Raw genomic sequence first — 27,960 nt, forward strand, 5'->3', positions numbered from 1 at the left:
GGAGTAATGGGGTGATTGGACCTGAACCCTTAAAAGGAAAAGACCATGTCTTTGAAAGCAACCCAGTCCCTGAATTTTCCCATATGTTTCAGCAGCTAGATCATTGACCTCTACGCAAGGCACCTGGCCCGCCCCAGCCCACCTAGATACTTAATACTCCTTTCACTATCTACACACCCCAGACTACTTGAATATACCCTTCCCTTCTTAATCCCACCTATATCATCTAATTAGCCTACTTGATATTCCTTTCACATTGCACCTGGCCCACCCCACACTGCTCACCACTCCTTAATCCCATCCAGATTCTTTCACTGCCCCTTTTGTATATAAGCATCAATATCACCCCCATAAATTATAGGTTCGCCAGGAACCCTGCCCACTTCTATTGGTGTTACAATAAGATTTGCCCCGTGACTGGAAGGTTTGAGTTTGTGAATTCATTCTAGGCAGATGCTGCCCTGTACCCTGACATTTCAGGGTTCCCAGTGATGGGGTTGGGATCTGGACCCCAGAAAGGAAGAAACCTGGACTTTCTCACATGGCCAAATCTCTGGCATTCGCCTTAGGCTATCATCTCATCAACTGGTCTTTAAGTGTGGCAATACCCAATCTACCAATTCTCTGTTACTTGGAATCTAGCCTAGCTCTCCATTGTCTTACCTCCTTGTGGACCTGGCCATTTCCCACCCTTAATCCTAGCTAGGCTCTATTCTCCCTTGGCCACATGGTCCAGGTACCAGGAATTCTGTTCATTCCAGCTAACTGGCCACTCCCATCCAGATTCTCCTTAGACCCCTCCTCCAGTCACCCCAAACTACTTGGCCACTCCTAGATCCTTCCCACAGTCTTTCTGTATATAAGGTCCATCTTGTCTCCATTAAGGTGCTTAGATTCTTAAAATCTAGCCATTGCTCAGATTCTTAAAATCTAGCCAATAGCTTACTAATGTTCAGATTCCTTAAGAGTCTGCCCAATATGTTAGATGTTCTAAAATAAACCTTGTCTTTGGCTGAAAGAAGGCTTGGGTAGAATTTTTTGGGCAGGACCCGCATATTCTGATTTTGGGGTCCTAGCACCCCTGAATCCCAAACCTCATCATCAACAACCCCAGACCTCATCAGTTTTCCATCACAGTCATATACCACAGCTTGTTTAACCATTCCCCAATTGAAGGCTATCTATTATTTTAGCCAATCTGATTTAAGATTATATCTCAAAGTTGTTTTAATTTGCATTTCTCTAATCAATAATTTAGATGCATCAATGATGTAGAGCATTTTTGTATGACTAAGTATAGTTTCGATTTCTTCATAGAAAAACTGCCTATTTATTCTGCCCTTTTCCAGATCCCTCTCATTGACCCTCATGGAAGAATTTGACAGGTCAGGTCATAGTGGTTAGTAAGTGAAATTTCTGGGTTGGGTTTGAGACATTTTAGAGGAAAGAAATAAGCAGTACCTACAGAGCTTCAGTGGGGACCCAGGCACGTGTCCATTTCAGCTCGAGCTGGACCCAGCTGACACACCACAGTCCCTTACCTCATTTTTTGTGCTTAATATGTGCCCTGGCTGATAGAGAAAGTTTAAACCTTCCAACGAAAAAGGTTAGGGCACATGTGCCAGTTCTCATCAATTGGTCATAGAGAAATAAACTCATCCAGAGCAAAGTGACGTTCTGTCTAATAAACAAAGAATTTAACATCAGTAAAACAACAAATAGCCGTGCAAAATAATAATTATTTAATATTAGCAGTGGATTCTCAAAAAGTCTTGCCTAGAAGACACTTTCTCATTTCAAAAATCTTTAAACATATATTTTATCAGTCATGAGCTTAAGTGAAATCACAGACAAAAGCATTTCAGTCATATTCTTAAATCAATGGGAAAATAAAGGTTCTACTTCACACTTATCAGACTGATAGAGATGACAAAAGAGGAAAATGTAGGAAAGAGGATAATATATACTACAAATATATATCTATTGTAGCTCTTTTTGTGGCAAAGAATTAGAAACTGAGGAGGGTCACCCATCAAAGGGAGAATAGCTAGAAAAATTATGGTACATTAATGTAAAGAAATGGTAAAGTTTCAGAAAAGCCTGGAAAGATTTGTATGAGTTGATGCGAAGTGAAGTGAGCAGAACCAGAGAACAATTTATATAATAAAAATAATATTGTAAAGATAAGCAACTTTGAAAGACTTAGGCACTCTGATCAACACAGTGACCACAATTCCAAAGAACTCATAATGAAATATGCTCTCCCTTTCCAGATAGAAACTCAGAGTGCAGATTAAAACATTTTATTTATTTTTTGGACTTGGCTAATGCAGGAATTTGTTTTCTTTGACTATACATTTGTAATAAAGTTTGTTTTTATTGTCTTCTCAATGGGTGAAAAGGGGGAGGTTGAATAAAAAAAAAAGAAACTGAGGGGGTATTGTCCTTCTATTGGAATGGCTAAACAGTTTGTATGTAACAGCATATTATTGTACCATAAGAAATTATTAAGTATTTCAAAGGATGGAGAAGACTGAACTGACAGATCAAAGTGAACTGGGTTTAGAACAATTTATACAACGAAAACAACATTGTAGAGAAAAACAGTTTTAAAAGACTTTAGAACTTTAATCAATGTAATGATGACCCTTGAGTCCAAAAGAATAATGATGAAACAAAACCTTTCATCTCCTGTCAAAAAGGCGATGGACTTAAAAATGAAGGAAGAGACATTTCTGGACACAACTAATAGAGGAATTTGTTTTGCCCTGTTAAGTAACTGCAGGTTTTTTCAGTTAAAAGAAAAATTGTTCATTGGGAGAGGGTAAGAAGACCAGAATATTGCTTTGGAACTTTTCAGGCAAGGTTGACCCAGCTTTTCCCCCATCCCTGCAGAAATTGCCACTGAATCGAAGGCTCCTTTCTTCACAGATTGGGTGCCTTTGTCCTGCTGTGAATGCTATTACAGAAAAAGTCAGTAAACAGCTTTTGGTTCCAGGCTTCTAAGCCCTCTTGGCTGAAGCTTGGAGAAAGGCTTCTGGCTTTAGGGGGTAGAGCACGAAGTTCTTTCATCTCAAAATATATAAGCTTGTTTGGCTTCTTACAGCAAAGACCAGAAAAGGGATCTGGTTTTCCTTCCCTGTTCTCCAAACTCCCTGTTCTGCCTGGGATAGTAGATGTGGCCATATTATTCATCTATGCAATGGAGAGATTCCAGTGATCTTTTCTACTCTACTTTAGTCACATTCCAAAATGGTCAAACCATATATCTCTTCATCTCTCAGAATTATGTTACCTCTAAGATTTAGAACTTTGAGACTCCGCAGCATCTCTTTCTTCTCCCTCTCCCATTCACTCTTTACAGTCACTGTGATTTTTGGTGCCTTGACCTTTCCCTAGTTACCAAATCTATTTTCCTCATACTGGCTTCATTTGACTCTGTATTAAGCCTTCATGCCACAGTCTGCCATTTCTGTGTTTCACTGGCTACTGTTCTGGGTTATTTTTCCTTTCTGGCCTGCCATCCTTACTTGCTTATCTGAATCCTTGGGTGACACTCACCATTTGATTCCTCTGTTCCTACCCCAGGGTTCCTGAGTTTCTCTATCAAAAGAAATTGAGTTGATTTAACCTGTTACAATGTCACAGTGTCTGACTTGAGCTGGTCCCTTAAAGCTGCTTAGCCATCCTTGTACTCTGCTCATATCAACTCCTTATTTCATTCCCAACGGTGACTATTCCAACTCTTTTCTTCTCTAATCCTCAACTATACCTTCAAATCTCATGATTACCTCAGATGAACTTGCCTCCTTCTTCACTTGGAAGACAGTGGTAATGTGACACAGCTCAGGATTTAGGGAGGTAAGAATCCTGCTGTGCTTTACTCTGGTTAATCTGCATCTGGAGTGTTGTGTTCACTTCTGGCTGTCTTACTTTAGGAGGCACATTGGTAATGGAGTGTGTCCAGATGAGAACAGCCAGGATGGTGAAGGACCTTGAGGTCATAGCAAATGGGAATTACTTGAATTCCAGGAGATGTTTAGAGTGGAAAATAGAGGGTGTTTGCTGGGGAGAGCACAATAAGGGGGTAAGATTCTAGGTGTCTCCACTTGAAAGCTTATCATGAAATGCTCTAAATCACTATCAATTAGAGAAATTCAAATAGGAACAACTCTGAAATACCACTACATACTTACCAGATTGGCTAACATGACAGAAAAGGAAAATGACAAATGCTGGAAGGGATGTAGAAAAACTGGGATACTAATGCAGTGTTGGTGGAGTTGTAAATTAGTCCAACCATTCTGGAGAACAATTTGGAACTGTGCCCAAAGAGCTGTAAAACTGTGCACATACCCTTTGACCCAGCAATACCACTCCTAGGGCTGCAGGCCAAAGAGATCAAAGAAAAGAGAAAGGGACCTATTTGTACAAAAATATTTATGGCAGCTCTTTTTGTGGTAGCACAGAATTAGAAATTGAGGGGATGCCTATTAATTAAGGAATGACTGAACAAGTTGTGGTATATGATTGTGATGGAACACTATTGTAATATAAGAAATGACAAGCAGTATTATTTCAGAAAAACCTGGAAAGACATATGTGAACTGATACGAAGTGAAGTGAGCAGAACCAGGAGAACCTTGTATACAGCAACAGCAATATCATAATGATGATCAGCTGTGAAAGACTTAGCTACTTGGATCAAGACACTGATCCAAGACAATTTCAAGGACCCATGATGAAAAATGCCATCCTCCTCCAGAGAGAGAACCAATGAGCAATGAGTGCAGATTGAAGCGTACTTTTTTCACTGTGTTTTCTTTTGCAACATGGCCAATATGGAAATATATTTTGCGTGACTTCACATACAAAATCGATATCATATTGCTTGCCTTCTTTCAAGGGGTGAGAGGAAAGGAGAGAATTTAGAACTCAAAACTTTAAAAAATTGGTCTTAAAAAATTTTATATGTAATTGGAAAGTATTTAATGAAATAAATAAAAATATATTTTTTAAAAAGAAAGCTTGTCTTGTAAAAGAGGGATTAGATTTGTTCTCTTTGGCCCCTCAAGGGCAGAACTAAAAACCATGGGTAGAAGTTGCAAAGAGGCAAATTGAGGTTTGATATATGGAGAAACTTGCTAACAACTAGAGCTGTTCAAAAGTATAATGTTCTATCTTAAAAGGTAGTGGGTTCCTCCACACTGAAAGTCTTCAGGAAAAGACAGGATGAGCACTTGTTGTAGAGGGACTTCTTTTTTGGGTGCAGGACTAATTGGTTTCTGAGGTCCCTTTTGATTAAGATTCTGTGGTTCTTTAACATGGACTCTCTCAGATTCATTCCTGAATTTCTCTAAAATTATCAACACCTTCTCCCTCCCTCTGAGAGCTATCTCTACTTCTAAGGTCAATTCCTTTATCTTGATCCCATTCCTTACTTCCTTTTCTAGGGTCTTGATTCAACAGTCACTCCTCTTTCTCAAATCACCTTCTTCAGACTCCCTCCATTACTGGCTCTGTCCCACTTGTATAAAATCAGTCAGTCAAGCAGTTTAGTAAGTACCTACTATGTGCCAGGCACTGTGACCTAGGTGTCTTCCTTGCCTGGGATGCTAAGCATTGGGGGTACAAAGAAAAGCAATAGCAGCAATAAAAGTCAGTTCCTGCTTAAGGAGCTCACCATCTGATGAGGAGACAATATGCAAATAACTATGTACATATCAGATATTTACAAAATAAAGTGGAGGTACTCAAGAAAGGGAAGGCACTAGCATTAAGGGGGAGTCAAAGTATTCTTATGGACGGTGGGGGATTTGGGGGGAGACTTGAAGGAAGTCAGGGAAGTCAAGAGGTAAAGAAGAGGAGGGAGAGCATTCCAGGCATAGTGTACTGCCAGTGAAAATGCTCAGGGTCTGGAGATGGAGTGTCTTGTTCAAGGAGTAGCCGGAAGATCAGTGTCACTAGATCACAAAGAATGTCGGGGAGCAGGATGTGAGATGACTTGAAAAACAAGAGGAGGCCAGATTACAAAAGGCTCCGAAAGCCAAACAAAGCATTCTATATTTTGATCCAGAAGGCAAGTGGAGGCACTGGAGTTTATCGAAAAGGGGGTGTGTCTGTGTAAGTGTGAGACATAGTCATGCCTGTGTTTTAAGAAGATTAATTTGACAACTGGAATCGGGTGAGACTTGAAGCAGGGAGAGCAACCAAAAGTCCATTGCAGTTATCCATGCATGGGGAGATGAGGGCCTGTGCCAGAGTGGTGCCAGTGTCAGAGGAGAGAAGGAAACATATATTAGAGAGGAAATATATGAGAAATGATACAAAGGCAAAAATCGATAGGACTTAGCAGAAGATTGACTATACAGGGTGAGAGGAGAATGAGAAGTTGTAGATCACCCCTAGGTTACAAGTCTGGGTAACTGGGAGGATGGAAGGGCCCTTGCGAAAAAATAGGGAAATTAGGAAGAAGGGAAGGTTTGGAGGGGGAGCATAATTAGCTCAGTTATGGACATGTTGGGTTTCAAATGTCTACAGAACATCTAGTTTGAGATATCTAATAGACAGCTGGAGATCAGGAGAGAAAGGCTGAATAAGTGGAACTGAAAACCATGCGGATAGCAACGATAATTGAATTTATAGGAACTGATGAGATTACAAAGTAAAATAGAATAGAGGGAGAAGAAAAGACGACCTAGGACAGAACCCCATGGAACACTCACGAATCTTCACATGTAAAGATCCAGCAAAAAATACTGAGAAGTAACAGTCAGATAAGTAGGAGGAGAATGAGGTGATAATGTCATGAAAACCTGGAGAGTAGAGGGTAGGTAACCAAGTGTCAGAGGTTGTAGAGAGGTCAAGAAGACTGGAGATAGAGAAAAAATCATTAGATTTGACAAGAGATCATTGATAACTTTGGAGAGAGCAGTTTTATTTGAATGATAAGGTCAGAAACCATACTCCAAACAGCTAAGTAGAGAATGAGAAGAAAGCATTTAGAGGCATTGATTGTAGATGGCCTTCTCCAAGAGTTTAGTTACAATGGGGAAGAGAGATAGAGGTTGATAGCTAGCAGATATGGATGGATCAGATGAGGGTTTTCTTGCCTTCTGAATGGATTGGGGAGGAGATGGAGGAAGGAAGAGAATTTGGAACTGAAAATAAAAACTAAAATAAAACAAGAAAGATGTTAGAAGGAGCAGAAAACAAAAAGTTTTAAGGTGAAAGCAAGTTTGTTACTTATGGAGCAAGAATTCCAGAGAGTATAGTGCAAGGGATGGTTAACTTTAGAGTGAGATGCTAGAGGGGTGGGGTTGAGGGTAATTTGAATAAGGAAGTAGGAAGTGGGGGAACAGAGAATGGGGTTTGAATAATGACATCAAGTGTACAGAATTGCTCAGTTGGGGAGGGTGGGAGTTTGTTTATCCTCACTTCCCTTGCTGATTTGACCTCACCTGGGCTTTCAGCAGCAGTGTGTAGCTGGAAAACTGGGGATCTAGAGAAAGCAAGGAATCCATGGGGAGGCAGGCTAAGACAGGCGACTAGTGGCTGCAGTAGGATGTAATGGCATGGTCCTCCTCCTAGCCCCCTCATTTAGCTACCTTCTCCTCTCTGTTCTTGACCTTGTTACTAATCTTAAGAAAAAAAAGTCTTCTTGCCCAGATTCTTTTGCTTCTATACTGACTATTCTCTCTCTAGTCCCTTGTAGACTTGGCTTTGGCTCCTACCGCTACTAAAAATGTTATCTCTAACGTTGCCAGTGATGTATTAATTCCCAAATCCAGTGACCTTTTTTTTTTTTTTAACTTTCATCTTCTTGACTTCTCAACAGTATTTCATAATGTTGACCACCCACTCCTATTGGTTATTCTCTCCTTCCTTGGCTTCAGAGATACCACACTTGGCTGGTAGCTAGGTGGAATAGTGGCTAGAGTGCTGGACTTGGAATCAGGAAGACCTGAGTTCAGATCTTTCCTCAGATACTTAACTAGCTGTGTGACCCTGGGCAAGTCACTTAAACTCTCTGTCCCTTGCTTTTATAATCTGTAAAATAAGGAAGTTGACTTGTGGCCTCTAAGATCTCTTGCACTTACCACTTTAATGTATATATTCCCCAAAAGTCTGTCCTTAGCCCTCTTTTCTCCTCTCTCTGTACTCTTTCCCTTGGCGATACTATTAAGCCCTATGGCTTATTCGTTGACTAATGACTTAAAACCATACATCCTATTCTCTCCAGAACCACATCTCCAGGTGCATCCAGGACATCTCCACCTTAATGTTATACTTTATACTGCCACTTCAAACTCAACATAACCCAAACCTAGCTTCCCACCTTTTCTCTGAAAGCCATTTCTCAGCTTCCGGAGTTGAAGGGCATGGTGTTATCAGTAACTCTTCCCTCTCCCTCCCCTTTCATAACCAGACAGTTCCCAAGCCCTGAAACATCTTTTATAGTTCTCCTTCAACTTTATTCCCATTGCTACCACCGTAGTACAGATATAGGCATGTAGGTGATACAGTAGATAGAGCACTGGCCTTGGCATCAGGAAGACCTGAGTTGTCTGGCTTCAGACATTAACTAGCTGTGAGACCCTGGGCAATTCACTTCATCTCTTTTTGCCTCAGTTTCCTCATCTTAAAATGGAGATAATTATAGCACATACCACTCCAGTATCTTTGTCAAGAAAAAGCCAAATGGAGTCACAGAAGGGCAGATACAACTGAACAACAACTGAACAATGAAGAGGTCCTCATTACCATCTACCAGAAGTATTACTAATAGCCTCCTAACACATCTTAACTTCTCTACTCTTCTCCCTCACATTAATCTTTCACATGCTGCCAGACTAACATTCTTTATGCAGAGATTTGGCCGTGTCAATCATTTGCTCAAAAAAACTTACATGGTTCCCTATCACTTGGCCTGGTAAAGACCAAATTCTTAATCTGACATTTGGGGTCTTCCAATCTGACACTACCCTAGTTTCTAGCCTAATCTCTTAATACTATGCTCCAACCAAACTGGATGACTTTGCTGCCCCCATCTAATTTCCCTTGTATATTCTCATATACTTTCATGCTTTTGTTCACATTGTTCCTTATGCTTAAAATGCCCTCTCTCCTGCCTTTTATTTGTTTTATTCTTATTCATCCTTTGAAGGCCCAGCTGAAAAGAGCCACACTACTAGGAATCTTTTCCTCATTTCTATCCCCATCCATAATGTTCCTCCCCCTTAGATCTCATACAGTGCTGTGCTTTGCAAGTCTATAAGGTGCATCAGTAATGTTGTATGTTATAGGTTCCTGTGATGTCATACCCCCTTATCAGACATTGAGCTCCATGATGACAGGAACTGTCTTATTTAAGCTGTAAATCTCATCTGGTGCCCTGCACAATCTTCTGTGCACAGAAAATGCTTAATAAATATTTGCCTTGTATTGTGTGAATGTGCATAACAGCCTCTCTGGGTGAGTTTCCTTGTCTTGGAGTGACGCAGGCTTTCTAGATGTAAGCCCTATGATTTAGCTTGTAGTTCAGATTGGGAAGGGAATGTGTTTTTGAATACTATGTGCCAGTAACATGGTTTAAGAGGCATAAATTATAGGGGACAGAGCACTGGTCTTGGGAATCTGGTGAGAATTGAGTTAATGTCCTACTTTATCTTACCGTATCACTTAATCTTTTTGATCATCAGTTTCCTCATTGATAAAATCAAGATAGTACCTCTAGTGCTTATTCATCAGTTTAGAACTAGAAAGGATTGTAGAGGTCATAGAGGCCAACTCTCTTATTGTAAAATTATAAAATTGATTATTGTAAAATCAAGAAATTGACTCAGAGAGGTTGTGACTTGCCCAAAGTCACACAGGTAGGCTTAACAAAGTCGGAATTGGTCTTCTCTTCATTATGTTGTTGTGAGGATTACATAAGAGAACATATTAAAAATGCTTGACAAATCTTAAAAGTGCTCTGTGAATGTCCACTGTTGATAATGATGGGGCTGTGTGTGTATGTGGGGGTGTGTGTGTGTGTGTGTGTGTGTGTTAGTTAATTCAGTGGTTGGGGGCTGAGGAAAGAGTGGAGTAGTTCATTCTTCGCTTCCAGAAAAGCTGAGTCTGAAATGCTGTCTTTGTGCTTAGAGAGTAGAGAGTCTTCATCCCCTCCCCCCAGTTCAAGGCTTTCACTGTTTGGCCCCAGAAGGCAATTCATTGCTTAACTTGTTTTTCTTCCTCCTGAGTCAGTTATGGCTTTTTTTTTTTCTTGCAAGCCTCGAGTATAGTTTATGCTCTGTCTCTGGTGGAGCAGGTGCTTCTCACTGACCCATGATGGAGCAAGTGCTGTCCAGGGGACCCCCATAGTGTCCCCACTCTACCCCCCAAATCCAAATGTGATGGAGCAACTTTTGCTCTTGGCAGAAATCAGCCCAGGTAACTGGGCAGGAAACAGGGGAAGCAAACAGGTTCTATGAGTTCATAGCATATCAGAGCCTGATGGACTTTAGAAATTGTTTTATCTAGCCCAAGCAGGTTACCAAAAAGGAGAAAAAGAACAACAACAAAAATACCAAACACCAAAATCCTGAGGATGTCCTGGGAAGGGAAGAGATTTACCTCTAGGTACTTAGGGAGTTAAAGATAAAGCCTAAACTAATGCCTAAATTTCCAGGCGTCCAGGTAGGGTTATTTGCTTTTTACCATACTTCTCTTGGGGAGGAAGAGACCTTGGCCTAGTCTGGGGAGGTCTGTTGGGCCGGGTCTGGCTCAGCCAGGCTGGGACTATCTGGAAGGACTTTCTTGGAAAAGATGCTTCCTCAAAGTCAATAGTGGCAAAGGAGAGTCCTTTGAGGGTATCCAGTTTCCGTCTCTTAGGCCCAGAGGGAAGAATTTCCCCTGTCTCAGGGCTCAGGAGAAAGACCTTAGTAAGTGGGAACTGAAGAGCTTATGATGAAAAGTAAGAGAAAAGTGAGGCTTCTGGAGCAACTCTCTGTTTGGCATACTGAATGGGACTTGGGGGGAGGCAACCCTGATGCTTCATCCAATGTCAATAGCAACATCAAACATCAGCATCAACAAGGGCGTTGGGGGGGGGCAGGTTAGTGATGTTCAGTTTATTCAGGTGGTTTGAGAAGCTGTGTTGCTCTTCCTAGCCCACTTAACCTGATGGTGGGATCTGGGTTGCCAAGTTGTGGAGAATTGGAGGAAAGTGATGAGGAAAGGCACCCCCACTGACAGCTCTTCCTCCCCATCTGCCCTAAATGGGATCTGGGTGATCAAGGGACCCTTGGCTTCCAGGATTATGTTCTATTATTTTCCCCCTTTGGTTTAATTTATTGATGGTTTGGGGGGACCTCTCTGTGTTAGGACCCAGTGGAACTCCCTCCCATCTGTTATCTATCAGAAAGGAAACCTAGAATATGACTGAGCCTGAGTGCTACAGTGTCTCTGAGGGCAGTGCCTTCATCACTTTTCCCCTTGGTCAGATCCCTCACTTCTTCCATCCTGGTCCAGCAACATGCCCCTAATGTGTGATGGGTCTCTCTGTACCAGGTATACATTCAATTCAGTAAGGTTTTAACGAATGCTATGTGCACAAGACAGTGCTGGAGACTATGGATAGAAAGACAGAATGTAGATGTAAGACAGTGTCAAAGGTCACCGGGTGTTACACAGACAGATGTGCATTGGGGATTGTTGAGCCCCAGGCCCTTCATTGGGTGTGTGAGACTAAGGCTCTTCCAGACTGTGACCTCAAGGCTTCCATCCCATGGCAAGAAGAGATGCTGACTATCTGTGTGTTTCTCTCTTACAGTTTGTGTGACCAATTGTCCCACATTGATCGTCATGGTGGGCCTGCCAGCTAGAGGGAAGACCTATATCTCCAAGAAGCTGACACGCTACTTAAACTGGATTGGTGTCCCAACCAGAGGTGAGGGCCAGAGAAGCCTGTGATTTATCTCCTGTCTGAGCTAGACTCTCATTACTGGTGCTTCTGAGAGGAAGCAGCTCTTATCTAGAGCAGGGGTAAGGTGTAGAGATAAGGATTTGTTCTGAGAAGTTTGGATTCAGTCAAAGGGCCACACTTGAGGACCTGGAGGGCCACATATGGCCTTGAGGCCGAAAGTTCCCCGCCCCTGAATTCTGGACAGCCTGACAGGCCTAGTTTTTTGCCAGGGGACTGGTGGTCACAGAGTTTGTGTCATCACAAGGACCAGGTTAGGAAAACTCTGACATTATCTTACTGTTCCCTGAGACCATCTTGAAATATGAGGAGTGATAGTCTCATTTTTCACTTCATGCCTTTGGTAGCCTGAAAGGTACATGAGTTCACTGGTGTAGTTCCTTTCTCCATTCATAGAGCTGGAAATCTCCCAAATGAGTTGCTTCATTGCTTGGTGGCCAAATTTCTCATAATGAGTTTCTCTACACTTAGGTAGGCTTGGCCCATGGGCGTCACTTTCAGGAACCCAGGGTTATTTCCGTAGCACGGCGAGGCATGATAGGAAGACTTTAGTGGAAGCTTTCAGTTTTATTAGGAGAATAATTTTCTTATAAATTTATTGGAAGTCAGGCTGGTAGGTTGGAGCTAAAATCCCTGCTCCATATCATTGTTTGCAGACTAAGTTTGTAACTTTAATGGCTAATCCACATTAAATGGTTAATGCACAATAACGTAGAATTTTATATACTGATAAAGTTCCCCTCCCCTCCCAACCCCTCTCCAATCTACCCTCAAAACAAGGATCCCAAAAAGGGGCCCTTTAAGCCTCAGGAGGCACTGGGGAGAAGGGGTACTCTCACACCTTACACTTTGGCCAGATAGTAGTGGTGACAGACACCTGAGAAGAAGGTTCCCTGGGTCTAAGGGACCTTCCTGGAAATTGGGTGGGGTTAGGGTGCCTGGATACCATGACGTGAATTTACCCTCTGGGTCTAGACAGGTCTAGGCACCTCATTGGTTTTGACATTTGGAAGTGTTGGGAGGCATCACTATTCCTTAGGAAATGTCTCAAGCCTGAGGGCTTTTGACTGTGAATCATCAGTTGTTTGGGGGATCACAGAGTTGAGGACACTGAAGGGTACCAGGGATGGGAGGCAGAGTATGAAATTTGGAATATTCTTTTCCTGGTCTCTGGCATAAAATTCAGACCTGCATGGTTCTGGGTCATAGAGAAGCCTCTATGCTGATATGGGGTGAGCTGATTAGAAGGAGCATGGCAGGAGCCCAACCAGGGGCGACTGCCCATTGTTCTTTACAAAGGAATAAGCAGAGTAGTCATTCTCATGCATGAAAGGGCCTGTGGTCTTTATAGATATGTTCATTGGTGATCCTTGACGGGGCAACCCTGACCCTGACTCTGATGGAAGGGGTGCCTCCTCTGCCAATAGGGTAACGTGGTCTGTCAAAGTGCTGTTCTTAGAGGTATTGGAACTCCCACTTGCCCTACTATTTTGAGACTTTCTTTTTTTCATCTCAGAATTTAATGTTGGCCAGTATCGTCGAGACCTGGTGAAAACATATAGATCTTTTGAGTTCTTTCTTCCGGACAATGAAGAAGGCTTGAAAATCAGAAAGTAAGTTGAAGCCTTTTTTTTTTCTTTTAAACTCTAGTGGAAGACCAAGAAAGAGGAGACAGGACTGGGCTTGCTATGAAGACTCTTAAGATTAACCTTTGATTTGATGTTAATTAAGGGGAGAGGGGCCTGTTTCTTTCCCACCTTACTCTCATTACATGACCAATCCATTTTTTCCCCTCAGTCCTTCATTTCTGTGTCATTCTTCATCAACAAGTTGTCAGCCTGCTCATTCATTGATCTTTTGTGACCTTTAACTTTAATACTTTGAAGACCATGGTATTGCATGACTCAGAGCTACGCAGCATCACCAACAGAAGAATATTGTTATTAAAAAATGAGGAGCTTGGTGTCATTAACATTTTTATGAGAATAATCTACCCATACAGCCAGGGCTTCCTCGGTGAAGGTTTGAAAGGGGAACTGGCAAGCTTTCACAATCTTTTACCATCACACAGTTGGCTAAAAGGTACTCAGGTGGGGACCTTGCAGCCTCAAGGCCACATGTGGCCTTTTGACTGAGTCCAGTTTTTACTGAGGGCCAGCAGTTAGAGTCATATGGGGAAGATAAAGGTGACTCAGAAGATAGACTGACTACTGTTACTTGAAGAACTGTTGCCCAGAATTCCACCTGGCTATTCATTCTGACATTTTCCTACATGTTACCCCAAGAACCTACCAAAGAATGGGCCAGCTTGATGTCCACCAATATTGATTCAGGCAGTCACATTGCCTGAATACTGTTCATTCTTCTGCCCTACATGGGGGTTCAAGCTCCATATGTCATGTTTCTCCATTCCACACTCATTGTCTGCTGCTTCTTCCATACTTTCTTAAAGTTACTGACGATCAGATTAGCCCAGCTTAGTGGCCTCTTCACATATTAGAGTGCTCTGCCCTATATTCTCAGCTTCACACTCCCAAAGGGCTGTCTCTGAATGGCAGGCTAGATGTTCATCTATTTCTGCTTTGAAGGTATCTCAGGGCAAAGCTTTCTGGCTTACTCATGGCTTCTAGTAGGGTCATGGGTGGGATAGGGGTGTTGGCTGGTAGACATTCAAGGCTTTATGCTCTTCTTGACAGTGGTGGCATAATCTTTGGGTAAGAGAAAATATTTGTCAGAACCAACTTAAATCATTGTCAGGTGGCCCTCTTTGGGGCCATTCCTCTAAAGTGTTAGCTTCTGGGCACTTTCACTGCCCAGAATCTCCCATGACCGGGAATGTCTCCCTCCTCATCTTCATCTTTTTTTTTTTTTTTTGGCAGGTCAATTGGGGTTAAGTGACTTGCCCTGGGTCACACAGCTAGTAAGTGTCAAGTGTCTGAGGTCAGATTTGATCTCAGGTCCTCCTGACTCCAAGGCTGGAGCTCTATCCACTTCACCACCTAGCTGCCCTCATCTTCATCTTTCTAGGGTTGCTAGGCTTCCTTCACATCTCAGCTAAACTCCTGCCATTTCCAGGCCTCTTTAATCTTAGTACCTCTGAGGCGATTGCCAATTTACCCTGCACATGTATAGTTTCGTACATATGTTTGCATATTGTCTCCCCTATTATAGCCCCTTAAGACAAGCACTGTTTTTTACCTTTATTTCTATCCCAGTGCACATAGTAGGTGCTTCATAAAAACTTGTTGAATTGACTTGTTGACTTTAGGATCCATTCCTTCCACTTCTGGGAGTACATAGGCCTTCCTTTGGTATAGATAAATTGGAAGAATGGAAAATCAGCTGTCCTTTGAAGAAAATTAGAACAAGATGTGAATATCTTGGCTATATTTCCTTCCTTTCTCAGAAGACCCCAAAGTACTGTCATTTCCTTCCTCCTCAGTGTGTGTATACATATGTGCATGTTGTGTGTATGTGTGTAGCCTAGAGTTCTTCCCATTTCACAGAGGAAGAAGCTAGAAATCAGAGTAGTAGTGGCCAAGCAGAAACTAGAATCTGATTTTAAAGTGCTGATTCTCCTCTCAGTGGATGTCGAAAAGATTTCACAAGTTGTTTTAGACTAAGAAATCTCATCTTCAGCAATGATGGATGTCAATGGGACTAAAATATGGTTTCATGAAAGACAGGGAGACAACAAATAAAGGTCTGAGAACCTGAGCAGGTGGCTACTGAACCAGTCGTTAATCACCGTGAAAAGAGTTGCTGTAAAGAGTACGTTTGTCTGGAGCCAAGCCAGTTATGGTGAAGAGGGGGTCATGTTGTCTGAGCAGTGGTTTAGGTGGTGGGAAGGAGAAGGCTTGGTTCCCTCCTCCTGGAAAAGCAGATCCAGCATGGTCAGTGTCTAAGCCAAGAACTTTTTATTTTATCTTTTTCAATTAACAAGCACTTGTTTTCTGTCCTCACTTTCCCTCCTCCCAAGTGAAAGAAATAAAAATAAAACCCTTTTAACAAATATGCCTAATCAGGCAAAGCAAATAACTGCATGGCCATGTCCAAAAATGTGTAAGTTATCAAGGATAAAGACTTGCTTTTACATCTGAGCAAGAGTAGAAGGAATATTACAAAATGGAAAATGGAAGACACGTTAATGAAAATCATGGAAACCAAAGATGAGCCCAAGCTGATAGCAATGACAACAATAAAAAGTAGCAAAAAATAAAGGTACAATGTACCTTTTAAATGCTATTAATCCTAATATGTGAAAGTGAAAGAAGAGGAAACTTTTAAACTTCTGGAGACACCCCATTTTTCAAAACTTAAAAAGCTAGTTCTACCAGAATCAAAGGTTCTATTAATATTAAGATCAGAGAAATCAAGATAACTTTGGAAACAAACCTCTAAGGAGGCAGGGCTTTTAAAAGACAGGTCATTGTCCTAAGATAAAACATTTTTTTTGAAGCATATGTGACATTCCAAGACCAATTAAAATCCTTAAGAACATTTTCATCCAGCATCCGTGGTGAGTACAGAGGCAAGAACACTAAGTTCAGGTCATATAAACATTAGTCATCCATGCCAAAGTGGCCTCTTGCCTAATAAACAAGAAAAATTTAATTTTAGTAAAGAACAAATATCCTGAAAAATACCCATGCAAAATGACAAAGAGAAAAATTGCTTAATATTCACAATTGTCCAGAAACATTGTCCAGAAGGGTGGTCCAAAGCTGTTGGCCCATGTCCCCTTGGGAGGAAGGGCCTGAGCCCAAGGGAAATGTGATCACTTAGTCTGAGGGTGCTGGCCAGTCATGGGACTTGTGTCCAATATAATCTCATCTACCTTTATCCCCAAACGCTCCCTGGCCTTCTTGTAAATTCCCATCCCCTTCCCCCTCCCTTTTAAGCCTGGGTCCAGTCCCTTAGGGCAATACTACTCCCTGAGCTCTCAATACATCTAGCACAAATGCCAATGGCAAAATTCCAACATCCCTCTTCCCCTACATACTTATCCCCTGGTCTCCAGAGTGTCTTGCGCCAGATAAGCAGGCTGTAATAAATTGCTACAGATCAGAGATTTCATGATTCTATCTTCTCCCTACTCCCAGCCCCTCCCACCCCACCCTCCTGTTTTCCATACTTGCTTATTGTCAATGGCCCCACTATCTTCCTGGTCACCAACTCTCACTATATTCTCTTGTAAGTGGTGACCTTAACTTCCTGACATCACGGTCCTCTTCTAGAACATTTGACAAACAACTATAACAACAGCCTCTCAGTTGGTTTCCCTGCCTTGCCCTTGGTGTCTGCCCTATCCAGTCCATTTTCTACATAGCTGCCAAAGTGATTTTCCTAAAGCATAGGTCTGACCATGTCACTTCTGTACCCAGTAAACACATTGGCTTCCTAGTGACTCTAGGACCAAATGTTATTTTATTCTTTTGAAATGTTTCTTTTTTGTGTTTAAGTTTTATAATGTACTTAATTGTTTAAGTACATTAAGTACATGTAGTATGTGGAATAGCTAGGTAGCATGGTCGATAGGGAAGACTCATCTCTTTGTGTTCAAATCTGGCCTCAGACGCTTCCCAAGAGGGTTAAACTCTTCTTTGATGGCAAAAATACTGGAGTAGTTTGCCATTTCCTTCTCCAGCTTATTTGGAGTCAGGAAAATCTGAATTCAAATCCAGCCCCAGACACTTACTAGCTCTGTGACCCTGGGCAAGTCACTTAACCCTTTTTGCTTCAGTTTCCTCATCTGGAAAAGGGCTGGAGAAGAAAATGGCTCCAGTATTTTTGCCAGGAAAACTCCAAATGGGGTTATGGAGTGAGATGTGACTGAAAATGACTGAGCAACAACAACATGTGTATGATTTATAGCTAAAGTAAATATAGACATTGGGAGGGGTCGTACGAAAAAAATGGGAGACCACTGGTCTAGAAGAAAACAAATTCTTATTTTAAAATCTTTAAATAAACAGGATAGATGACTGAATTTGAGTAAACTTACATACAAAAGCGCTATCAAGATCTTTAGGTTCAGAATTTTGATTTTCCCAGTCTACTCAGAGGTGTAGGGAACTAATTCATACCAACCAACTCCCCCAAAGTATTGATAGGGTGGGTTAGTAGAATTGATGGGGTTTGGGCCCAAAGTGAGATCTCTGTCCCAATTTGGGCTCCATTTGTCTATGGGCCCTAGAAAACCTTTAGACTGTCCTTGAATTCTCCGACTTGATCAAGGAGATCTCTGGTGTTCCCCTGAGGCCATGATTCCTTTTGGCTACACCCAATCCCCCAATTCTGTTATCTTTGACCTAACCTGGCCCTCCATTGTCTTGTCTTCCTATATCCCCAGGCTACTTCCCACCCTTGGTCCCACCTAGGCTCCATTTCCCTGGAATTCTATTACCTCATAGACTACTTGGCCACTCCTGGATCCCTCCCACAGTCTTTCTGTATATAAGGTCCATCTTGTCTCCATTAAGATGCGCAGATTTTGACAATCTAGCCAATAGCCCACAGATGCTCAGATTCCTTAAGAGTCTAGCTAATATGAGGAATCTTCAGTAAACTGTGTTTTTGGCTGAAAGAAGACTTGGGTCGAATTCTTTTGGGCAGGACCTGCCTGTCATGATTTTGGGATTCCAGGACCCCTAACCTCTAGACCTCATCATAATGAGCACTGAACTTGAAATCAGAAGATTGAGTGCTAGCCATACCATGTGTCCATAAACAAGTTACTTAACCACTCTGAGCCCCAGCTTCCCAGTCTGTAAAACTAGTACGGGCTTATTGTGAAGAAAGCAGTTGACTAGGTGTTTGTTCTAGAAATCTTTGTCTTATTGTTAATGAGCCAGATGTCAGTTCATTTATTTGCAATAGACTAAATAGTCTTGACAGGAGGACCAGTTGCAGTATTCTGTCACAGGCTCTTTCCCCCTGGTGGGTAGGTAGGTGGATAGGTCCCCCTTGACACCAAAGTATAAAATCAGAATGCTTGGTATATGTAAATTGCATTCTAATGTTGTTGAGGGAAATTTCCACCAACCTTCTTCATTCTGGCTATGGAGCTGGTACTGATTATCTAAAATGAGAGCTCTGTAGTTCTTATTTTTCTACATTCCTTCTCAGTCACCAAAATTTTCTGTTTTCTCCTCTTCTCATGACAGATCACAGTTCACCTCATCAGTGAACATTTGATCTTACAGCAAGCTTTATGTCATAACATTGGGTAAGATCGGCCATTGTGACATATCTTAGCTCTGGTGGCCAATATTACTCAATATTAGTTCCAGTTTCAGAACTTAGCACGTCCTGGCCTTTGCTGGGGTGTTCTGTAGACCCTTCTACTATACCTACTCCAGGAACTGAGCTGGTCAACAAAAAATAACTTTAAAAAAGGATGCAATAATAAAACACATGCCCCTAGAGGTCTGTATCAACAATTCACAAGGTCTATGTAACAAGCAAGATGAACTAGAGATTCTAATTCTTTTTTTTTTTTTTATTTCAAGTGATGAAAGTCTTGATGGCTTTTGTTTCATCATCACATTCATTTATTTTCTGCTTTTTCTTTTCCCCATACACTGCACACCATCATATCCTGCTTTTGCTCTGGCTGTCCCCATGCCTGGGATATTCTTTCCTTCTCATCTCCATGTCTTAGAATCTCTTGTTTTCTTCAAAACACTTGTCAGGTACCACCTCCTGCCCTTTCCTAATCCCATGAGCAGCTGGTGCCTCCTCTGCACCCCCCTCCCCAGCAATGACATTGTATCTATTGGCTATATAGCTTTATTATAGCTGTATGTACTTGTCTCCCTGATAGAATGTAAGCCCCTTGAGGGCAGGAACTTCTTCAATTTCATCTTTGTAACTTCATCCTTTAGCACAATGCCTCACATATAGTAGATCCTTAATAAATGCTTTCATATTGGTGCTCAATTACTTTTACTTTGTATATTTGAAGATTTGTACTTGTCAGAGGACATTCAGTAAACTACTGAAAAAAATTAAAGTTTACCTTAATTATAATGTTTAAATTATTGAAGGAACCATTTTTAACAGCATGAAGTTTTGTTGTTGTTGTTGTTGTTGTTTTCTTTAATGTAGATTCAAACTTAGAATATTCATGGGTGTTTTCTCTTTCCCAGACAGTGTGCAGAGGCAGCCCTCCGAGATGTCAGGCGGTTCCTCAGTGAAGAGGGTGGACATGTAGCGGTGAGTGTGACACCCCACCACAGTGCATTGTGCTCATGCTCGACTTACACATAGACACACCCCAGTGGGTGAGCTTATGATTACACTTATCGCACCCATTTTCACTGGGCCTTTCTCAAGGTCATAGTCCCTGCCTTTGTGTGCAAGGGAAGGGTTGAATACCTTTTGTGTAAGAAGCATGTTTGTGTGGGGCATGTGTTGGCTTTGAGGCTCAGGTAATCCTTGAGGTACAACTTCCCGTGGTCTTGTCTTGTCTGCCTCCGTGCTGTGATGACACTGTACCTCTCACCCAGGACCTTCTCTGCCTGTGAAAGAAAGAGAAGGAGGGGAGATGAGGGAGGGAAGCAATTCACTGTCCCGACAGCCCCAAATGGGGAATTCATCTGTTCTTCCCTTTTTTGAGGCTGCCAAATCCCAAGACCCCTGTGGGAAGTGAGGCTTTTCCCTGTGAAAGTTACTTTCCTACTTCTGAGTTATGAGAACGAAGCCTCAGGGAAGCATATCCTTAGAGCTGAACTACGCCATTCTCAGGGCTGAGAGTTTGGACCCCAACGAATGATGGAATTTCATTAGGTCCTTCACCCCCTCCCCCTGTGTCTGAGGGAGCTGTTCTAACATCTCATAGGATAAAAAGCTTTAATGGTTTGTGACTCTGTTACCCTTGGTGTAGTAAATAGAATACAAGACTTGACCTAGATTTTAGTCCTGCCTTAGACACTCACTAGTTCTGTAGCCCTGGGAAAGTCACTTAACCTTTCAATCTGTAAAATGGATATAATATTAGTACCTACATCACAGTGTTGTTGTGAGGACCAAACGAGATAATAGGTGAAAAGTGCTTTGCAGACCTTAAGGTAAGTGTGACCTATTATCATTATTTTTTGTGTCTAGAGCAAAGGTTCTTAACTTGGAATCTGTCAACTTGATTTTCTGATATTTTGATGACCATATTTTAATATAATTGGTTTCCTTTGTAATCCTATGACTTTGATCTTTTGCATTTAAAAACATTATGAGAAAGGGTCCATAGGTTTCACCAGACTGCCAGAGGGATCCATGACACAAAAATGGTAAAGAGCCCCTGATCTAGAGGTAGGTGTAGAAATTCCCAAGCCAGGCTCTGAGGAAGTGCTCTGGGGATTGACTTTAGACAGATATGCCCCAGTTTTGGGGTTCATGGTGTCTCCGATGGGCACCAGACCATGTCTCACCAGCTTTGAAAAATCAGGACCTCACCAGGATGTGTCCCAGCCCCCTTCCCTGCCCCCTCCAAGCAATATTTGTCAGTCAAGTGACAAAAGGGGCTCTAAGGGCCTAGTACCCCACCTACATGATTGTTAAAGGAGAACTATTCTGTTCTATCAGCTCAGCACTTTCTGTGTACCAAACACCTGCTCTCTGTACTCATAAATGCATGTGTGTTTAATCCTTGTTCCAGCCCTGGAGGGAGGAAGGAGTTCTAATTTTGACAGAGGGTTGAGGAGATGAAGCAGGTGGTTCAAACCAGAATCGGCCATGGGAGTAGCTTCATTCTTCTCCCCCTTGAAGCTCTCTCAGTCCTCCCTTCCCTTCTACCCCTTAATTAGTTCCCTTCCAATCTCTGTAATATCCAGTTTTTCTTGGTCGGTATTGATATGAACTGTTTTTCCCAAACCTGACATTGAAAGCATAGTATCCATGTAGACCTTTTATTGCTGTTTTCAAATGTTAAGGACTATTTGTAGTCATATTCTTCCATTTGACTCTAGGTTTTTGATGCCACAAACACAACGCGAGAACGCAGAGAGACCATCTTTAAATTTGGAGAGGAGAATGGCTACAAGGTGAATCTCTAGCTTCCTGATTTGTATGACTTGCCCAGGGGAGCCAAGTCTCCGACCACTAGTGCCTCTATGGGTTGTCTGTCTATCAGGGCTCATTTGTGGTCCATCCCCTGAACTAAGAATTCTGGGGCATTAGGAGGTCGTGCCAGAGCTTGCTTCCTTAGCTGGGATGTGACTCACTGGGAGAGAGGTATATTGCTGTCTGAGCTCTAAGGCTCCATGCCTATTAGGAAAGATGCCTCACACTGTCTGAATCCTGAGAGAAGGGCTCTTCTATTTTTTGAGCCCTGGAGTAGGACTTTCCTAGGAAAGAACCTCCTCTTAGAGTCTGAATTTTGAGGAATATTTCTTCTCTTTTCTTTTCTTTTTTGTTAACACTTTAATAATATTTTTTCTCCCCAATTACACATAAAAACAATTTTTAACATTTTTTTTTACATTTGTATTCCAAATTCTACCCCTCCCTCCCTTCACTGCTTCCCAAGATGGTAAGCAGTATGATATAGGTTATACATGTGCAATCACATAAGACATTTCCATCTTAGTCATTTTGTGCAAAAAGACAAGAAAAAAAAAGAAAGAAAGATTGTATGATTCAGTCTGTATTCAGATAACATCAGTTTTTTCTCTGGAGGTGGATAGCATTTTCATCATGAATTCTTGGGGATTGTCTTGGATCATTGTATTGCTGAGAATAGCTAAGGCATTCACAGTTCGTCATTGTACAGTATTGCCATTACAATGTACAGTGTTTTCCTGGTTCTGGTCACTTCATGTATCAGTTCATGTTAAGTCTTTCCAAGTTTTTCTGAAGTCCACCTGCTCATCATTTCTTACAGCACAATAGCATTCCATTACATTCATATACCAAAACTTGTTCGGCCATTCCCCAATTGATGGGCATCCCCTCAATTTCCAATTCTTAGCCACCACAAAAAGAGCTGCCATAAATATTTTTGTACAAATAGGTTCTTTTCTCTTTTTAAAAATCTTTTTGGGATACAAACTTGAGGAGTGTTTCTAAAAGAAATCAGATAGCTAGGTAGCATAGCAAATAGAGTACTCAACTGAGAGACAGGAAGATCTGAGTTCAAATCCTGCCTCAAATATTTACCAGTTATGTGATCCTGGGCAAGTCACTAAACCTCTCTGTGCTTCAGTTTCCCAGTGTGTAAAATGGAGATGATGATAATAAAAGCCCCTACTTTACAGGGTTGTTGTGAAGATGATATGTGTAAAGCACTTTGTAAACCTTGTGCTTTGTAAATGTTAGCTAATATTATTAAGAGAGGAACTTCCTGCTGCTGCAGTAGCTTATTCCCTGGGAGAGGGACTTGCGTGCCCTGAGTCCTGGTATAGTTAAGCTCTGTCCTCTGGGGAAAAAGGAATCTCAATGTCCGAGCAAGTGATTTTAAATTTGAAGTTGTTGTCCCAGCAGATAACACATGTAGCCCAACTATGTCCCTTTTCTGTCTTGGTTTCTTCCCTTTTTGGGGTCCTTAATTCCTTGGATTTGAGGCTGCAGACCTTCTTTGTTGAATCAATCTGTGTGGATCCTGATGTCATTGCTGCCAACATAGTGGTGAGTGGATCAGCCTGAAGTCTTTGCTTGGCATTAGCAAAGGGGACCATGGCCCCTGGTTGAAGAAAGGCTTCTTTTCTGCTCTTCTCTCCCCCATCTCCTGCCTGACACAGCCAGTTATACTCAGCATCATGAGAATGGCCAATTTCCTGGGAACATTACTTATGTCATTTAAAAAAAAAAAAAGGAAGGGGAGGTAGGGTTTGCTTATGTACCTAGAGTGGAGGCTGATGAGATTAGATAAGGAAAACACCAAGGGAAAGGAGAGAAGTGGGCCTGGCTTAGCCTAGATGAAGAGTTGCAAAGATTTTAAATTTTATAAATTAGTCCCAATACCATAACTCAAGGATTAATGACCAACCACACTCTTGCGATGGAGGGGCCTTCTCTCCTCCAACCTCCCTTTATAAATCCCTCTCCTACCTCCTTTTCTGAACCTATTTCCCACATCCGTCCTCCCAGGCTCCAGCCTTGACACCCTCTGGCTATCCATAGTGCCTCGTTCTATCCAGGCTTCCCACCCTGGTACTCCCTCTCCTGCCTGTTCCATTTTGTTTCCCTATCAAAACTTAGATGTTGCCTGACTAGAGACAGGTGAGAGGGAGGTTTTATTCTCTCTGGAGGGACTTTTGCATTTTGCCAGAAAAGTCTGTTCATCCAAAGGACTTTGAGGATAGAATGTGTACAGAGCTAATTTTGAGCACACTTTCTCCCTGGGTAGCATTTTCCCTTTACTGCTGTGGCCTGAAAGCAGGAAAAATGATTAATTCTCTTTCATCGTCTCCTTTCTTCCCATGGACTGTTCACTGTCCCTTTCTTCTCTTTCTCATAGCAAGTGAAACTGGGCAGTCCCGACTACATTGACTGCGGGAATGATGAAGCCACAGAAGATTTCATGAACAGAATTGAATGCTACAAGAACTCCTATGAGACACTGGATGAAAATCTGGACAAGTAAGTGTCCCTGCTGCCTGGTCCCAGGAAGAGTCAGGCCTCCTTAAGCAGACTTGTTAGGAAGTGTCTTTCAGTAGTCTGGTTAGAGAGACCCTTTCCTTCTTCTATCCTATCCCATCTGGCCATCTAAGACAAGTCTCCTTCCTGAACTGCTTGGGTGTGAGGGCAAGAAATAGTAACAACAACAATAGCTAGCATTTATAATTTAGCACTTGAAGGTTTACAAAGATTTTTATCCTCACTATAACCCTGGAAGGTAGGTACTATTGTTATCCACATTTTATAGATGAGGAAACTGAGGCAAGCAGAGTGTTAAATGATGTGCCCAGGGTCACACAGCTAGTAAATATCTGAGGCAGGATTTGAACTCAGGACTTCCTGACTCAAAGTCCAGCATTTTATCTACTATACCACCTAGCTGCCTAGAGAAAAGGGGGAAAAAAAATGAGATCTTTTAAAATCCCATTGAAATAGCCTTTCCTGATCACGCTTCTAGAATAAGCTGAAATGATCCCTTCCTAAGACCCAGGGAGCAACTCCCCACCACCCTCACTGCCTGCCTTGACTTCTTGGGTGTTGACTGCTGGTGGCTGAGTCTCCCGGTTTGGACTACAGGAAAAACATAGGGCCGAATCTGACCTGTTCATTTCCAGGTTCACCCCTTTGCCAGGGTCCCTGGCTGGATTCCTTCTGGCTCCAGTAGCTGTGGAGGCTAACAAGTAGTTTCTTTTATTCTTCTGACAGTTATGTCCTGCATGCTTTTATTGCTGTGATGATTAGTGGTGACAACAGAGAGTTCCCAGGGTAAACAAGACTGTTGCTGTCCATGAAGAGCTGTGTGAGAATCTTGAAAATTATCCCAGCATTTTGGCTCATAGACACCATCCTAGCCTCTCTTGCACCTGCACTCGGAATGCCTTTAGGTTGAGGCTTGGAGCTAGGTGAATGCCCTCCTTCTGTACCACACAGCTCATTGAAAGCTGGCTACTGGTCTTTGATTGCTTTCTTCCTTTCCCCCTTCCCATCGAATAGCCAAACCCAGTATTAGGCACAAAGAAGACCTCATTTTTTTTATTGAGCCTTTTTTGTGCCTCTCCTTACCACATTCACCATCCACATTCAGCATAGCCTAGCACAAGCATTAGGCACATCGCAGACCTCTGGACAGATGTGTCAGATTACACGTGTCTCCTCTATAGATGAGAGGGGATTAACTTGACCGCTGGCTCCTTTGTGAAAAAAGGGAGATGAGGACTGAGAGAGATTGTGACCAGTGTAATGGAGAGAATGTTAGACTTGGAGTCAGGAGCGTGTGGGTCCAAATTCCAACTCAGACACATATTAGCTGAATGACTTTAGGGAAGTCATTTCTCCTCTCTGTGCCTCAGTTTCCCCATCTCTAAAAGGAAGGCATTGGGCTTGATGGTCCCCAAGGTCCCTTCCAGGTCTAAATCTGCATTCCCATGGCCTGAAAAACCTTAGGGGAGACACTGGGAGTGACACTGGGGACCTGGCCAGGTCTTTTTGAGGTGAATAGTGTTAAAATGGCTTCTTGGTTTGACTCACAGATGAGGCATGAGTGAAGGGGTTACAGGGGACATGAAGAGCATGGTGAGAATGAAAACTTGGGACAGACTCACTTGGCCTTTTGTTTTATGAAAGGTCAAAAAAGCTCCTTTAAAAGTGGTTCCTTGGGCCAGAGATTCTGCTGCTCTGCAGGTCAGATTGTTTGTCACGTGTGGTGTGTAAGTGAACCCCTCAGTGCTACACTAGAAGCCTAGAGAGCACACAGTGATGCTTGTCTAATCCCACCAGCATCACAATGGCCTCCTACTGCCCAGTCCACTGTCAACTAATGAACCTAAGCTGTTTGCAAAGACCTTTTGTTACGGAAGTGTATGCCATGAATGAGATGATGATAGGAGCTAGAATTTGTCCACAGATAGCTAAGAATTTGATTGAAATGTCCTTTTTTATTTGAGCCAGTGGAGTTTGAGATGGAAGCTTGAGCTATCCTAATGAGTCTCTCTTTCCATTTTCTCTTTGTCTTTTTTCTCCTTTGCCTTCCTTCCCTTTCTGTCTTCCTCCCCTCTCCCCTTTTCCTCTCTTTCCCTTCTCTTTGCCTTTCTATATGTCCTTCCTCATTCTTCCCTTTATCTGCTGCTCCACTTTCTTCCTTCTCATCACGTCCCCTTTTTTGTATCTCTCTCCTCTCCTTCACTTTTCTGTCTCCTCCCACTCCATCTCTCCATGTCTCTGTCTCTCCTTCCCTCATTCTCTTTATCTCTATTTTTCTCTCCGCTTTTTCCCATCTGTGTTTCTTCTTCTGTTATCTCCTCTCCTTCCCCGTATCTTTCTCCTTCCCCTTCACTTTCTTCTCTCTCCTCAACTTCCTCCCTTTCTATCTCCCATCCCCTTTTCCCTCTTTCCCTCCCCTGTGGGGGAAAGGGATCTCTCCTACATTAAGATCATGGATGTGGGACGGAGCTACCTGGTAAATAGAGTGATGGACCACATTCAGAGTCGCATTGTTTACTACCTCATGAATATTCATGTGACCCCTCGATCCATCTACCTCTGTCGCCATGGAGAAAGTGAACTGAATCTCAAAGGAAGGATAGGTGGGGACACGGGACTGTCCCCAAGGGGGAAGGAGGTATGTGATGATAATTTCATAATAGTGATGATAGCTGATGCTCACATAGCTCTTTACCATTTAGAAAGTGCTTTACATAGGCTTTCTCTTTTGACCATCACAACATCCCTGGGACGTAAGTAGGGTAAGTGACCATTATTATATTTTACAGATGAGGAAACTGAATCTAAGGGAGGGTAAGTGACTGACCTAAGGTCATCCCACAGATAGGAGAAGTCTGAGCCAAGAGGGCTCAGGCTGGTTTGTGTGTCGGCACTGTAGAATCTTTCCCCCTGGAGCTTCCCTCCCTTCCTAGAGCCCAGCTGGACTGAGCTCACGTGAATGGCACAGCTTTTCTGCAGGAAGTCGTGGGTGTGGCAGTTGATGGAAGTCCCCTTCCTGCAGTGAGAAGTAGACCTGAGGACCTCCAGGGTGGGCAGACACCATCTTCCATGGATTTCTTCGCATCAGTGCTCATTACCTGGGCCTAAGTTAACACGAGTCGCTCCCAGCTTTTCTCCTTAGATATGTGCACTGCTCTATATAGGACGTTTTGCAGAATCATGGGGATCCTCGGGTTTTGGTGGAAAGCGTGTGGCATCCTGGGAGCTGCCTTAAACGTGACCACTCCGGTGGCCACTCAGCTCACTGGATGTTGAGGCAACTGTCCTTTCTGGGAAGTCAGTCAATCAGCAAATATTGATTAAGCTCAAACTAGTGACAGGCACTGTTCTAAGCACTGAAGCTCCAATGACAGAAATAAAGCAGTCCCTCCCTGCCTTGC

At 42.5% G+C, this 27,960-nt stretch overlaps 1 protein-coding gene across 3 annotated transcripts in view; it reads left to right on the top strand.

The window, feature by feature from the left end:
- The window catches only part of PFKFB4 (6-phosphofructo-2-kinase/fructose-2,6-biphosphatase 4), a 69,479-nt gene that overhangs the window by 17,757 nt on the left and 23,762 nt on the right, over nt 1-27,960 (top strand). For all 3 annotated transcript variants that reach the window (XM_027860647.1, XM_027860646.1, XM_027860645.1), the window contains exons 2-8: nt 11,816-11,932; nt 13,482-13,578; nt 20,116-20,182; nt 21,931-22,005; nt 23,531-23,587; nt 24,420-24,541; nt 26,990-27,197. In XM_027860647.1, coding sequence (XP_027716448.1) covers nt 11,816-11,932; nt 13,482-13,578; nt 20,116-20,182; nt 21,931-22,005; nt 23,531-23,587; nt 24,420-24,541; nt 26,990-27,197 — 743 coding nt within the window. The remainder of the gene's footprint in view (nt 1-11,815; nt 11,933-13,481; nt 13,579-20,115; nt 20,183-21,930; nt 22,006-23,530; nt 23,588-24,419; nt 24,542-26,989; nt 27,198-27,960) is intronic.

This window comes from Vombatus ursinus, unplaced genomic scaffold (genome assembly GCF_900497805.2).
Source record: "Vombatus ursinus unplaced genomic scaffold, bare-nosed wombat genome assembly UNPS02014225.1, whole genome shotgun sequence".
Classification (NCBI taxonomy): Eukaryota; Metazoa; Chordata; class Mammalia; order Diprotodontia; family Vombatidae; genus Vombatus; species Vombatus ursinus.